This window comes from Elgaria multicarinata, chromosome 5 (assembly GCF_023053635.1).
Source record: "Elgaria multicarinata webbii isolate HBS135686 ecotype San Diego chromosome 5, rElgMul1.1.pri, whole genome shotgun sequence".
Taxonomy (NCBI): Eukaryota; Metazoa; Chordata; class Lepidosauria; order Squamata; family Anguidae; genus Elgaria; species Elgaria multicarinata.
Window position 1 is genome coordinate 40,018,124 of NC_086175.1, and position 15,621 is coordinate 40,033,744.

Below are 15,621 nucleotides of genomic sequence, written 5' to 3' on the forward strand. Positions count from 1 at the left end.
GTCTGAGTCATGTACACATATGCTCCTTGTGCTCCATTTTGTATAGTCTCCCCCTTTGATCTTGACATTGGAATTTTTGTTGTTGTCAGGACTGTTTTGGGGAGGAAAACTTCCCCAACCTAGGCTCTCTTCTGCTTTAGTGTCTTTAAAGGCATTGATATGATTCTCAGTTATGTGTTTAGTGTCATATCTAGTTTGGGCCCAAAGCGTTAGTACTGAAAAGCTTCTTATCTTAAGTGCTCTATGAATACAATACAGATTTTTTTGTACTGAGTTAGTTTTCATGATGTTGAAGCCATTTAAGTTAATCCCAATATTTTCGACATGCGTTTTTTTAAAAATTTCTTTTCCTTAGTCACTTTTATTAGGATTTATTTGGTTCCAATAGCTTTAAATGAATTCTCTATTTTAAAGAAGAGGAGGATTTAAACAAAAGATTAAAAAAAAACCTTATTATAAGCACAGTTTAGGGGAAAACTTGTACTTTTTTGCTTCCTGTTGGTGCCTGTTCATGGAGTTGATGAACATTTTGCTTAGGAAGGATGTCAGCCTGACTGTCGGTTTATATGTTTTCTAGATGACTGCAGTTGGAATAACAGAGAACGTTAAAGGTGATGCTAAAAAATTTGAAATCTGGTATAATGCAAGGGAAGAAGTTTACATAATACAGGTATAAACAATCATTTTTAAAAACAGAACTTTGCAAAAGCTATTTATGCAATGGTGGATGTTCATTTCTGGCCCTGGGATCTCCTCTGGGATGGAGAGGGAGGGAAGAAACTCTGACGTAGTTTTAGCGACAGGGTGACACACTTGCCTCCATCTGTCATGCTGTCTCAAGATCTGCAAGTCTCAGAGCTCCTTTGTTCCTGCTGTGTACAGCCAGGAGGGGAAAGAAACAAGCAAACATCTGTAACAATCAGGGACACTGAAATCCCAGGGACAGTGGCAGCCAGCATTGCTGCTAGGATTTACTCCAAAACATATGCGAGTAAATGAGTGCAATATACTCAGAGTATGCCAATTTCATAATGTGTGAAGAAACACTAATTTCCTCACTGAAAGACAGAATCCCAGTGTGCGTTGACCTGAATAACTCTTTTTCTTAGAAAACTATGGGATGATGATGATAATCCACTTTATATTCCAGTCAAAAATAGTTGGTTTCCGTTAGAGTCCAGGATTTTCATTCTGTTTGTCTTCTTTTTGGGTGACTTAGTCAGTGGCAAGTAGTTGACTGAATTTCTTATTTTCCTTTTTGACATAGGCTTCAACCCCTGAAGTTAAAGCCACTTGGGTAAATGAGATCAGAAAAGTACTGACTAGCCAACTTCAGGCATACAGGCGTAAGTCTTTTCTTTCTTTTCTTTTCCTCAAAGTGCCCATCAGTATGACGCTTTATTTACTTTCTCTAACAGGCATGAATGATTTCCATTGATGTTGTGAGAAGGAGTAAAGGGTCTGCAATTAGAGACAAGTTGAGATGGCAGCACAACTTCCTGCCCTATCCTGACAATGGGGTTACCACTATTTGAGGGAAGTTTTGGTTCCAGCTCACATAGGTCCCTAATTGCTACCCCTTTGGTTTTCATATAGAAGACAATTGGCACTAATTGAGGTTTTTCTTTCTTTCTTTAACTGCCACACAGGGTGGGTGAGGGATTTTGGGAAGGAGGTGGCTGGGAATGTGTAGTGCTCCCAATCTAGATTGGAGCCCTCCCTGCATGCCTACTTTAGAGGGAGGGGAGAAACATTGTGTAATTAACCTTATGTTAATTACACAATGTAATTAACATAAGGCGAAGTTCGATCCTTTACATAGTAAGAATTAAATAAATTTCAATTTTCCTCCCCATTTTTTCATGGCTTAAACATTTTCCACAAATGTACATCTTGAGCAAAAAGATAAGGAAAGGGTGCATTACTCTCACACTAGTAGGTAAAAACAAAAACCCATAGGTAATGTGAGAATTCTGTCCATGTTCATTTTGTTGTAGTGTAATTGAAGCCATATACCTTAGTCCATCTTTTTGGTGAGAGCTCCTTAGATTCCAAACTCTGCAGAAAAGTTACAAAATGTGAACCAAAGGTTTGCAATATTGTACTTTAAGAGTCTCTCTGTTCCTTACAGAAGCTAGCCAGCATAGAGTTCTAGAACATACACACAGTTTACCTTTACCTGCATCTAATACAAGGTGAGTCACTATCTGCTTTACAGATTACTTTGTAAACCATTGAACCATCTGAATCTGTTGCATTTTAAATGTCTTCTTCTTTCCCTTTCTCTAGTGATGTATTTGCTTTTAACTTACTAGGTAGATAGTACATCTTGAGGGTTTAAATTCCTTCTTAATTTATATCCAGTACCTAGTATACTTTTACAATAATATTTTAGGTGCTTTTACAGGTAGTAGATTATGATCCTAAGTTCAGTGCATATGCATTTTTAGAAATCTCCTTTTTCTCATGGTCATAAATCGTACTGCACAGAAGGCCTACTTAGCTGGGCTTCTTTCTATTTCTAAAAAAAAAAAATGGGTTTGAAGGGCCTAAAGGTGGTAATGGTTGTCCCCTTCCAAGGGCCTATACCCCAGCAGAGGCCCACTGACAAGAGCCCCTCCACCATTGCAACCTGCCCAGACAACGGTGGGAGTGAGAAGGAGGAGCAATAGATGCCCCTGTCTGCTTCTCACTGGTTCTCTGCCTGTCCAGCAAGCAAGTGATGAGAAAGAGGAGGAGGAGGAGGAGAAATAGCAGATAATGACAGTGGTGGTGAGAAAGTAGACTCCCTGAGGGAGGGTGGCCATTGAGGGTGTCTTGCCAAAGGGCCCTCAAAAACCTGGTACTGGTACTGGTCTTATGGGTCTTTTTGTCACCTGAATCCCTCCTTGCATGTCTTAATTTTAAGCTAAGTACCCTTCCATTTTGGTCCAGAAAAGAATCTGCAGACATGGAATGAACCAGACAAAAACAATACTATAGCACAGAAATCTTTTCTTCCCTTCATGTGGTCATCCACCCTGAGGAAGTGGGTGTATCAGTCCTATTGCTCCTGCTTTTTTAACAATACTTGCACTTGCTGTGAGATAGTTGTAGTTATTTTGTGATGAAAACAGGGCCATGTCGATGGCCCTTAATGTAGTCTTATATTTCTTCCCTGAACAGCCCTTCAAGAAATGAGGGAAGGAACATCAGAAAGCAGGAAGAGAGAAATGCTGATCTTGTAATTCCAGATGGCTGTGTCACTTCAATAGCACCGAAGTATCCTGAAAAAGGCAAAGGTAAATTTGAAGAACACTTTGGTTATCCATGGGCTTTGATTAAGTGTGTACAGTGGGAGGAGTTGAGGTTGTTAAACATGAAAGGATTGAAGTGGCAGTATCTTATTTCTTTTGTGATGTCAGCTCTTGTCATAGATAAAACCAATAGCTTTATAAAAATTAAAGTTTTCCATTTCTGTACACATATAGCTAACATTACCTTGTGCTGCAGGTTAGTCCTATTTAGCATCTGTTGAAATTAAACACATTTGCCTAAATCCTTTGGAAAAACCATAAGGATTGATTTCCAGGAATTTATTTTTCTCCATTGCTTGGTTTTCATTACTTAATTGTGATTCCACCCCATTTTTAAATGGAAAATATTCCAGAACTGCATTAAACATGCAGGTGATTCTAATAATTTGATCAAATTGGAATAATTATTTCTCCACTAATTCCTGGTTTTCTGGCACAGCCACCTGTTTTCCTTTGTCTTGTATATTCTTTCTCTCTCCTTTTATATCTTTCTCCTTTTTATAGAAGATATGATAACTAGTCCTACTTCAGAGCCAAAAAGCACTTTTAAGGGGGCTTCTCAGTTTTCAGCTATAACCCAGGCAAATATACTTCACCATACCTGTTAGTCTTCCATTATTTATTTGTTTATTAAGTTTTTATACTGCCCAGTAGCCAAAGCTCTCTGGGCAGTTCACAAAAATTAAACCACAAATTAAACCACCATAAAATGCAATGTAAAGTATAGAGAACTACCATTTAAAAGTGTAACCAGAATAAAATCTAGCATCAGTGCAGAGATTTTACATACATACATACTTCTTTATTGCAATCCATAGATCCATAAAAAGAAAAGAAAAAACCAACCAGACAAACAAACAACCCCAAGAATCAGACATGAAATCATCAGAGATTTTAAGTACAATAGCAGATTTAAAATGACAGAGCTGAAAGGCTAAAATGATTGGGAAATTAAAAGGTCTTCACCCGGCGCTAGAAAAACACACAATGAAGGCACTAGGTGAACCTCATATATGTCCTTTCTTTGTGGTAAATAAGGAGGAAGTGTTGAAGGAAGAGTTGAGATGACTTGTTCATTATAACCATGAAGCTGTCATGAGATGGAAGGGAGAGAAAAAATGTATTTTTTTCAAGCACGCTGATGTAATGGGTCTTTTTAACCTTTGAGTTCTTTCCGGAGAAGCTGCAAATTAGTTAATACTCCCTGCTTGCCTTGACAGAAGCAGCATCTCCCACCAATAAAAGCCAGACTTTGCCAATGATCCGTCTTACAGGACCAGGTATTGATATAGGATTTAGTTTTCTTAGAATATAATCATATATGAACACAGAACGTACTAATTAATTATAACTTTGCTACAACTATTTAACATTTGGACTTATAACTGTAAATATGCCCCTTTCCATTCTTCCTATATTTCTTGATATGTTTTTGACATATTTCTATTTTAAGAAAAGAATCCCAGTTAAAATAGACATTGTTTCAACATTCATTTTGGTTTGTCAGTCTAAACTCAAAGGTAATTTGCATGCAACCCACCTATTTTTCTCTGTCCAATTCTTCAATCTCTCCCTCTCTCTCTCTCTCTTTCTCTGTGTATTTTTCCTATTCATCCTGCTACAGCTTCTCCTATCAGCCCTGACAAAAACACTAAACGACATGAAGTAAAGAGTGATCCAACGCCTCTGGGTCTGAGAGGTAGAGTAGAACCAACTTTTCATAGTCATAATTGTAGGGTCCCAGTGTAATATGCACATTGTGTTGGCTTTATTGCCAGTTCCTTGTTTTGAAGCATTATTACCACTATATGGACATTTGGACAAAGCATGCTTAATAATAGCACCAAAAAGCTATCCTGAATTATTATGTCAAAGATAGCATATAGCATCATCCAGCAATCGCATGGAGGCTTCACATGGAACAAAAGTGAACATGTACAGTATGTTTTGGACAGGTCTTGTGGTACTTTTAAAAAAGAAAAATCATCCCACGTGCGCATATCTTTTGATGCACTTGCTCAACTTTGGACTCCGAAGAGGCTGAAAGTAGTGTCAAAATTCAGTGTGCTGACATCATTGTGTAAAATTCATATGAATCCATCCTCAGTGAGACTTGAAACCCGTAATTTTCAATAATGGAGGTCTTAATCACTTGACATCCACACCTTTCGTTATAAGAACCTTTGGCAGTATTGGACAGGGAATAATAACTTCATGATAGTAATAATACATTGTTTATTTATCTATTACATTTCTATACTGCTCATTAGCCAAAGTTCTCTGGGTGGTTTACATGACAAAACTTAAAATCATAAACTACAATAACATAGTCAAACATAACCTAAAACCATAAGATAAAAACAGAATAAAACCAAAGTAGAAACTAAGATAAAAGCCAGCAGCAGTTCAAAGATCTAAAATGCACTAAGACAGTTTTTTTTTTAAAAAACTGAAGGGCTAAAAAGGCAGGGAAAATAAAAAAGTCTCCACCTGATTCCGAAAAGACCACAGATGAGCCTCTCTGTGGATTTTAAAATTGAGGTGCCACAATAGAAAAGGCCCTCTTCTTAGCCACCGACCTCACCTCATTCAGTGGGAAGCACCCAGAAAATATCCAGAAGTGTTGTATCCTTTTCAGGATGTGTCTGAGGCCAGGTCAGCATTGGGAGTTGGCACCAGAATATAGGGATGAGAGCGAAAGGGCTGAATAGCTGGCCTTTGAGAACAGCATCTCCCTCCCCTTGACATATGCACACCCATACTTTTTTTTTTCCATGGAACTTCATTAGCCTGGCTGTATAAACCAGGAATTTTCAAGCTGATTTTTCCTGTGTTGCTTTGCATGTAGAATACTGTGGGTGGGTGCAATCTCCAGGCAAGAACTAATGTGACTTCCAGAGGGCATTCTGGGAGCAAAATCAGACAAACATGGGTGAAAACTGAAGGCCTAATGACATACTGATCAAGTTTCTTTCAGAGATAAGTAAATCCTGTAAGAGTAATAGCCTGGGAGCAGATTTAGGAAAGAGCAGTTCATCCTAATAAAAAAGGCTAAGGCATGAATACAGAGTCTGAACGAGAAATGCTCAAGGAGGGTAATTGTGTGTGCATTTATGCAACCTCTTTCATGCCCACAAGAAGCTCATTGAGTTTGGGGCCAAAACATTGACATTTCGCACAGATTACCCAAATAGCATTATCCACCAGATCCGTTATGTACAGGTAACAGGTTTTTTTCTCCTTTGGGTCCCAAAGGGCATGTAGGGAGACACAGAGAACAGGAATTAGAGCAAGAATCTCCCCCTAAATCTCTTTAATCCAAATACACTTCCTGAAATGGTTTGTCCAACATAAACAGCTGACGTTCCTTATTGCATAAAGAGTAATCAAATATAGTTTGTCCTACCATAATGCTTCATTGACCAGAGAATTGGCACCTGCTATTGTTTCTTTTCAGAAGCAAGAACCACCTATTCAGGATCTGACAATCCTATTTTTTGCCAATATAACAAATGGAGACAGGAATTATCAAATTATCAGCCTCCGCATCACAAGTTGGGCAGGGGTGGGAAGAGGTGATGGAAGGTTATCCTGGGTTTTGTTTTATTTTCAGAGGTTGAATCTATTCCATAACTGCATTTTCAGGAAACATTTGTGCAAAGTATAACACAACAACCCCATGTAATTCTATACCTGAAGTTGAGGCTCATATATATATATATATATATATATATATATATATATATATATATATATACACACACACACACACACACACACACACACACACACACACCCCAACAAACAAAACTGTTTAAAAAGTTAAGAGAGTTAAAAGTTAAAAGATGAGAATCAGAAATTGGAGGTCGGATGTATGCATTGTAGCAATACGTAATCCAGTGAGAAATAGCAGGCATTATTCAACAAGCGGAAAAGGAGAGCAATGATGTCTCCGTAATCGATTAACAGCTCAAGACATACTGCTTTTGTGTTTCATTTCAATTATGATCCAGTAGAATCTTGCTTCCAGTTTCAAACTCAAGATGAAGGTAGTAGCATCACATCTAGAGTATAATGCACTGGGAATATTTATTATTCAGTTCTTTCACAGATGCCAGTTCTGTGTTAACATGGAACAAGGCCAAGTGGGTCAGCACTACTTACCTTTTACTAGCAACCCAGCTCAGGCAAGGTAATGTATCTCTCGTGGGCTACAAGAGCATTGTGCATGGTGTGGTGTGCTGTGATTTCTGGCTACTTAAGGGCTTGCTTTGGCTTTTCCTAAACAACTTGTAGCTTCACAGCTGACAGACAACAGCACTAGTCTTGCAGGACTGTGGGGAAAACATACGTTCATTTCATTTTAACCAGTTAATCATTCTAATCCATTTAATCAAGCTAGGATTTGGTGGGAGAAGAAGTCATAGAATCATAGAATAACAGAGTTGGAAGGGGCCTACAAGGCCATCGAGTCCAACCCCCTGCTCAATGCAGGAATCCACCCTAAAGCATCCCTGACAGATGGTTGTGCAGCTGCCTCTTGAATGCCTCTAGTGTGGGAGAGCCCACAATCTCCCTAGGTAACTGATTCCATTGTTGTACTGCTCTAACAGTCAAGAAGTTTTTCCTGATGTCCAGCTGGAATCTGGCTTCCTTTAACTTGAGCCCGTTATTCCGTGTCCTGCACTCTGGGAGGATCGAGAAGAGATCCTGGCCCTCCTCTGTGTGACAACCTTTTAAGTATTTGAAGAGTGCTATCATGTCTCCCCTCAATCTTCTCTTCTCCAGGCTAAACATGCCCAGTTCTTTCAGTCTCTCTTCATAGGGCTTTGTTTCCAGACCCCTGATCATCCTGGTTGCCCTCCTCTGGACACGCTCCAGCTTGTCTGCGTTCTTCTTGAATTGTGGAGCCCAGAACTGGACGCAATACTCTAGATGAGGCCTAACCAGGGCCGAATAGAGAGGAACCTCACGTGATTTGGAAGCTATACTTCTATTAATGCAGCCCAAAATAGCATTTGCCTTTCTTGCAGCCATATCGCACTGTTAGCTCATATTCAGCTTGTGATCTACAACAATTCCAAGAGCCTTCTCGTTTGTAGTATTGCTGAGCCAAGTATCCCCCATCTTGTAACTGTGCATTTGGTTTCTATTTCCTAAATGTAGAACTTGGCGTTTATCCCTGTTAAATTTCATTCTGTTGTTTTCAGCCCAGCACTCCAGCCTATCAAGATCACTTTGAAGTTTGTTTCTGTCTTCCAGGGTATTAGCTATCCCACCCAATTTTGTGTCATCTGCAAATTTGATAAGCGTTCCCTGCACCTCCTCATCGAAATCATTAATAAAAATGTTGAAGAGCACTGGGCCCAGGACTGAGCCCTGCGGCACCCCACTCGTTGCCTCTCCCCAGTTTGAGAAGGTTCCATTGATAAGTACTCTTTGAGTCCGATTCTGTAGCCAACTGTGAATTCACCTAATAGTTGTTCCATCTAGCCCTTACACGATTATTTTTTATTGGGTTGCTCTTCTATCTGTAACCCAAGCGTCATTACAGATCCTCCCAGGACTTTGATTTATTGGTCATATTTGCATGCCACCCTTCCTCCAAAGAACTCAGGGTGCCATACCAAGGGGTGCCCTTCTCCCATTCCGCCATTACACTGATGGCCAAACTAGATGAGAAGTGAGCATTCTAGGATAGGAGCTTCCAACAGCTTTGACTTGACCAGAAGACAGCTGGGGGGAGGGGAAACTGATTTGGATTGGGGCTAGGGAGATGGTGTTATTTCCCCACACACCAATTCTCTCCTCCCCCCATCCCCAAGCAGTTCTTACTACAGAGAGGAAAATGTAGAGGTGCCATATTTGTTCGATAGCAACTCAAGAGGCAGTGGGGGATTTGCATCAAGTAATCAGTGGGTATGCAAAAGGTTAATTAATATCTCTTTGTCCCCACACCTCAGCTCCAATCTAATCACGGTATCACCCTCTCCTCACAGCTGTTTTTGAACAAAGGCAATAGCTGGAATACAATGGTCTCTTCCATCAGTGGAACAGAAACTGCTGGCAGAAGAGATTTCCCCTGCCACCCATGCGTCACCCAAATATCTTTGGAGTAGATTTAAGGGCATATGCACATTTACGGGGGGGGGGGAACGAGAAGACAGGGAAGTCACCCAAGCAGAAGTCACACAACACTGGATTTAAGCCTGCACAGGTACATTGCATCTAATTTGGCCACACGAAAGAGATTGACTTGCCTAAGTCAAACCAATGAGCACCGTAATGACAAAGCAGGGATTTAAGTCCAAGTCTTCTTAGTTCCAGTGCAACTCCTCTAGTCTCAGTGCAACCCAGCATCTACTATACCACACTGGCACTCTCTGCTGCTATTATGGACTAGCACAATATTCTTCAATATGTTGGCATGGCATGGGCAGTATTTCAAACGTCTCTTGGGGAGAAGAGCTCACAGAAACCTGTTTTGCCCTTCCTATGTCACTTGTTATGGAAGTGAATGATAGCCATTCAGGTGTACATGGGACCAAGTAAATGGGTATGTTCATTAGCATGATCGGGAGGGGACCTGAATGTGCCCAGTGGATCTCAGCTCTTTGGGGGGCAAGAAGGCTCTAACCCTTCTCAGGTGGTCTTTCCAACTGTGGCACATTTATTTTGGCTGATAGAAATCAGTGGAAGCCATTGACAAACAAACTTACTCTAAACTGCATAGCTCCTCTGTAGGTTTAGTTTCTTGATCATACTAAAGTGTGACAGACAAAACCCAGGGAACTCTCACACATGCACACGTGCATACACGCACGAGAGAGAGAGAGAGATACTTGCAGCTGTTCAAAGGAAAATGTAGAAATCTGTCACATGAGTTTTACTGAGGTATATTTATTCTGGAGGTGACTGACTCACTAGTAAGTACAGCCATTTGTAGTTTGCTTTAGTCTGAGTGAAAAATAAAAATGTGCATGATGTGTTGTTGTACCCGTTGCTATGTCTTGTTGTGATGATAATGTACAATACTAAAAGCATAAACTAAGGGATTTTTCACATGATAGCTGTTTGGGAAGCAGAAAGAGGAACTGGTATACGATTTATTGCAAAATTGCTTAGCCTTAAAATCAAGCAATATTCTTCAGAAAAGCCTATATCTGGGTTAGCACATTGGAGTGAGCAAAAAACCCAACAAAGAAACTAGAAGAGATCAAAATTTCCTGCCATTTCATTGTGACATGGCAACCTTTATACAACTCCTGTTGATGGGAATGGGTATTCATAGATGTTCATGATTTCAAAGAGTTGCTTCATTCTGTTAACATGGAAGGGTGTCGTTTCCCAGCTGATAAATCACACTGATTTGAGCTTCTTTAGTCGCGTGAAGCCTAAATTCTTTGGTGTCAAGTAGTGTCACATTTCAGCAGGTTTATTTGCTGATGAAAAGCATACCAGCTGAAAACATATTGCATCCATTTTATTTGTGTTATAAGTGGGATCTGATAAGGTCTGAGAAGTCATAAAAATGAGCCTATCTATGCTAACATAATGATGGCTGAATTTCAGGACTAATTACATTTTATAAGAACAAATATGTTAAGTAATGGTTAAGTTTGGCCAAAGTCTTGGTCTTTGGTTATTCTCATTTGTCTCATGGCCAGAATTGGTGCTGTCACTAGCTGCCTATTTGCTCCACAGAGAGTGTAAAATAAGTATGGTACAGTAATTAGTACAATTGAATTGTCTCAGAGGTATCTAGTGTTTTTTTATAGCTGTTCTAAATGAGTGCTGCATTTTATGTAGAAGTAAATCCATTTAAAGTCAAAACCAATAATAATAATAATAATAATAATAATAATAATAAGAGTAATAATAATACTATAGCATTTTGAAGTATTGCAAATTTAAGTATTGTTTCAGTACTAGTTTTAGTACTACTTTAGAGATTTTCAATAATGATGAGTTATTGGTTTATTAAGGATGGTCTAAGACATCTCAGTCTCTTGATGCTTCTGAAGAAAATGATGGTTGGTCTAGCGCAGAGGATCCACTTAATTCCTCAGATGCAGAAGAGGAAGGAAAAGGAGAGAAGAAGCTGGTAAATAAATACATATTTGTCACATTTATTGGGGGAAAGGGGGAATGAAATGACTAATCTCCCACAGAGACTTTGGAGTTTGTGCCTTTTGAAATATTTTGTCATCATAATGTATAAAAATGGACAGATGTCAACAACTGCTGCTGTTGTTCAAGTACCTAATTTAATTAGTAACACCAGTAGATAAACAATTAATTTATAGTAATTTTACAGCAGTTCTCTAATGTAGCTAGATCTAATATATAGATGGTGTGTGTATACATGCAGATAGATAGACTCACATGTGTGCGCACACACACGGCATGTCTACATCAGCCCTATATCCCGGGGTAACCCTTGGGTCATCCCTGTGCATCCAAATGATGCACAGGGGATCCCAGGGCAACCAAGGACTTTCCCTGGGATATAGGGAACCACAGAAAACCCAATTTTTCCACAGTCCCAGGTCCATCCTGTGGAGCACAGGCCATGTGGCCGCGCTTCCGGGTCCTCCTGTCATCCCTGCGTGTAGTGGGGATGGTAAAATGGGCATGGAGCTGTACGGGGGCAGTCCATGACCTTTAGTGGTGGGGGTGGGGACAGATTCGGGGGGCACAGCCACCTGATCATTATGTACCCGTGACCAGGAATATTTATTAAGTCGCATTTTAGAAATCATCATAAATTGGCACTTGAATTACCATAAACTCCATCTCAGGATTATGAGATTATTTGTTATTAAATCAATTGTGATTTCTCCTCTGTGTTTAGACACCCGGTAAATACACAGTTATGGCCAATTATGACCATGGAGGCTCTGAAGACCTGTTGCTGAAAAGTGGAGAATTAGTTCAGCTGATTCACGAAGGAGAAGATGGGCTTTGGTATGAAGAAGTATATTTTTAGCCGAGACATCCTTAAAAGTACTTAGGACCTGTGCATACATTACACTCCAAAAGTCTAACTATGGTTAAGAGATCAGGAGCAGGATTGTTCATTCAAATCCTCTTCCCAATTGTAGTAAAAAAGAGGCTAAGGGGAGATATGACAGAGGTGTACAAAATTATGCATGGTGTGGAGAATGTGGATAGGGAGACATGTTTCTCCCTCTCTCAAAATACTAGAACCCGGGGTCATCCCATGAAGCTGATTGGTGGGAGATCCAGGACAGATAAAAGGAAGTACTTCTTCACACAGCGCATAGTTAAATTATGGTACTCACTACCACAAGATGTAGTGACGGCCACCAATTTGGATGGCTTTAAAAGGGGGTTGGATAAATTCCTGCAGGAAAAGGCTATCAATGGCTACTATTTTTGTGAACCGCCCAGAGAGCTTCGGCTATTGGGCGGTATAAAAATGTAATAAATAAATAAATACTAGACCTGATGGTTATGTGCTACCTCCAGGATCTGAGGCAGTGAGCCCATATACACCAGTTGCTGGGGAACATGGGTGGGAGGGTGCTGTTGCACCATGTCCTGCTTGTTCATCCCTGGCCGGTTGGCCACTGTGTGAACAGAGTGCTGGACTAGATGGACCCTCGGTCTGATCCAGCATCAGGGCGCTTCTTATGTTCTTATGTAAGTTTTGAAAGTATATTTTTGAAACCATCGTTAAGATTGGTAAAGATGTACTCTCCTAACTATAGCTCAACTCATTGGGGAAAGATGGAGAGAATTTACAAGAAAAAGGACTGAAGGGAGAATGTGACCTCCATGTCGAATCTGGGTGTTATGCGTGCACCAGAACAAATTTCAAATATTACCTGTCTCTAAGAAAGGCTCTATTGCTTCCAAATGAGGCATACTATTTTGATCTTACACATTTTCATACAGTTAAGAAGCAAACATTTTCTTCCTAGGTATATAAGAAATCTGAGCACAAGCAAAGAAGGGTGGGTCCCAGTCAACAGTCTGTTGACAGTGCTTGGAAATTCAAAATCTGCTCTATCGCTGAGCAGCTCAGGTAAGATCGTCATTGTAAACCTTCTAGTTTAGCTTAAGCTGTTAAAGAGCTAGTGTCAAGTTAACTACAGTTCAAAATATAAAAATAAAATACACTTCTCTGTAAACTTGTATGCGTTCCATCCAGAGTCCGCAGCTGGTTCGAGTACGCTGAGCTCATCTTCAAGCTACAGTGAAAGTTGCAACGTTAGTAGCACCAGCTTCTCGGACATTAAGGGCTAACTTTAAAGCTCCATCAGGACTCTTATGAAGTTTTTAGACTTCTGTTGCAAATACTGGATGCCAGATGAAATAGAGAAGCACTGTGTTTGTGTGCCTCTTGATTTCTCCCACCCCCCACCCCCCATGTTTAAATGGTCGTTTACAAAGTCTTCTTAATGACATTGACTGAAAATGTAAAATGTTGGAAGCATGGACAGCTTGTTGGAAAGAACGTCTTCTGCAAGTCGCATGTCAGAAATCTTTTCTAGAACAAAATGAAGCTTGCCATGAATAATGTTGAAGAATATTATGAAGAAACCAGGTTATTTCCACTGTTGTAAATCTGTACAGTTAAAAACAAAAAATGTTAATGTATAATATAGAAAGAAGTGAGAAACTTTTATCTTTACAAGTCTTTGTACACAAAAACCTCCTCGAATCAATTATCCCATAACAAGGATAAGTGTGGAATGCTGACAATTTGATATTTCTTTGATAAAACAAAACTTTTTATTATTATTATGGAGAGAAAACACTGAAACATGTTTTTTTTATCAGTTTTGCATTATACAATACCATGCCATTATCTTATCTCTTAAAGTTAAAAGATGGCCCCAAGCTAATAAATGAAACATTTCTAATTCTCTCTGTAGACTGATATCCTTCTTTGAAATTAAAACCATCATTTGAGTATGGGGAACTGCTAAGGGCACTTTTTTAAACAAAGGAAAATCATCAGCATTTTATTTTCTACATGTAAAACAGAGTAATTCTGTAAAATGGATCCCTCTAAGATATGATTCACAGATCTGCCTTACCAAATGCAAGCAGTATGTAAACTCATGTATAAACCATACTGGATTCCCCCACACTTCTGAATTAATTTATAGCTCATATCATTAGTACCTCATTCATGTATTATTTGATGAAAAGTCCCATGGAAGTGAATGTTTGACTTCCAGCACTTATGAAAACTAGGCAGTTGGAATCCGGCAAGATTAATTTGGATTTTTCTTCCTGTCAGATAATGTCTTGTCATATTCTTCCAAATGCCAGAAATAAGTTCTTACTCACAGTTACAATCAAACCATGACTGACTCCGGCCAGTACAAAATTTTATGGCTATCTGTATATGTTTATATATGAGTGGTATGTGTTAATGTAAAATATGTATTTATACTCTTCAGGCTGCTAAAGAGGCCTCTGTATGTACTTAGATTTCTTCAAGAGGCAGCAATCTGAAGACTGTCCAGGGCTTTGCTTTATATACTTCCCAGTACAGAAAGATGCATCTCTTCATATACTCGTACCCAAACAAGACTTTGCCAGCCAAGGCACAAGTCTGTTATGTTGTGGTAATAAAATAGCAATAGTCTTTGTAATTTATTTTGTAAATATGAGTGTATAAAAAAATTAAGTCTATTGCTCCAAAATTTGTCCTAGAAGTAAGAATACAATTCTGGCATGCATACCGGCCTTCATAATGATACTCCCTCCCCAAGCAGCCAGTGGCACCAGCTTAGGAGGCTGACAAACAATAAATGACTTTTTAAAATGTAGAATGAATGAATGAATGAATGAAGTAGCTTATTACTTCCCTGGCTCATATGAAGGAACTACTATGGGGAAGAAAAGCTATGGAAAGGCTCTTCTATCAAATCCTGTCTCTTTTCACTTGGGCCCTGACAATGTCCTTATTCACGTGGTTGTACATGTATCATTGCACTTTAATACAGCCCAGATTTCAATTTTTCTACTGCTGTTGTAAATTACTACTAGAGAATCCAATGTCTTTATTATATGTATGAAACCTTGAATAAACTTCAGCATTTCTTGCTGGGTGGCCTCAACATACTGGTGCAGTGTCTTCTCTTAGTTTGTTTTGTGGTGACCGCGTGTGTCAGAATTGGTGTGGTGAGCCCAAGTGCATCCGTCCTCTGCTTGAAACAGTTGAAATGCTAAATGTGCATCACATATTCTAACCTCCTGCAGCAACATCCCTGACCCAGAAAAACCTTTGTATGACGCACACTTCTGATGGCTCAAAACTTTCCCAGTTTTTCAGTTCGGAAAA

The 15,621-nt window shown here is 39.4% G+C and overlaps 1 protein-coding gene across 7 annotated transcripts in view; it reads left to right on the forward strand.

Annotated features, from left to right (window-relative positions):
- The window catches only part of MCF2L (MCF.2 cell line derived transforming sequence like), a 123,059-nt gene extending 107,664 nt beyond the window's left edge, over nucleotides 1–15,395 (forward strand). For 5 of the 7 annotated variants that reach the window (XM_063126158.1, XM_063126164.1, XM_063126163.1 and 2 more), the window contains 10 exons: nucleotides 578–670; nucleotides 1,268–1,346; nucleotides 2,132–2,195; nucleotides 3,166–3,281; nucleotides 4,517–4,576; nucleotides 4,921–4,995; nucleotides 11,282–11,400; nucleotides 12,151–12,263; nucleotides 13,244–13,347; nucleotides 13,474–15,395. In XM_063126158.1, coding sequence (XP_062982228.1) covers nucleotides 578–670; nucleotides 1,268–1,346; nucleotides 2,132–2,195; nucleotides 3,166–3,281; nucleotides 4,517–4,576; nucleotides 4,921–4,995; nucleotides 11,282–11,400; nucleotides 12,151–12,263; nucleotides 13,244–13,347; nucleotides 13,474–13,568 — 918 coding nt within the window. In that variant the 3' untranslated portion in view covers nucleotides 13,569–15,395. The remainder of the gene's footprint in view (nucleotides 1–577; nucleotides 671–1,267; nucleotides 1,347–2,131; nucleotides 2,196–3,165; nucleotides 3,282–4,516; nucleotides 4,577–4,920; nucleotides 4,996–11,281; nucleotides 11,401–12,150; nucleotides 12,264–13,243; nucleotides 13,348–13,473) is intronic. The other 2 variants (XM_063126159.1, XM_063126162.1) reach the window with 2 other exon arrangements.
- Nucleotides 15,396–15,621: the final 226 nt, after the last annotated feature.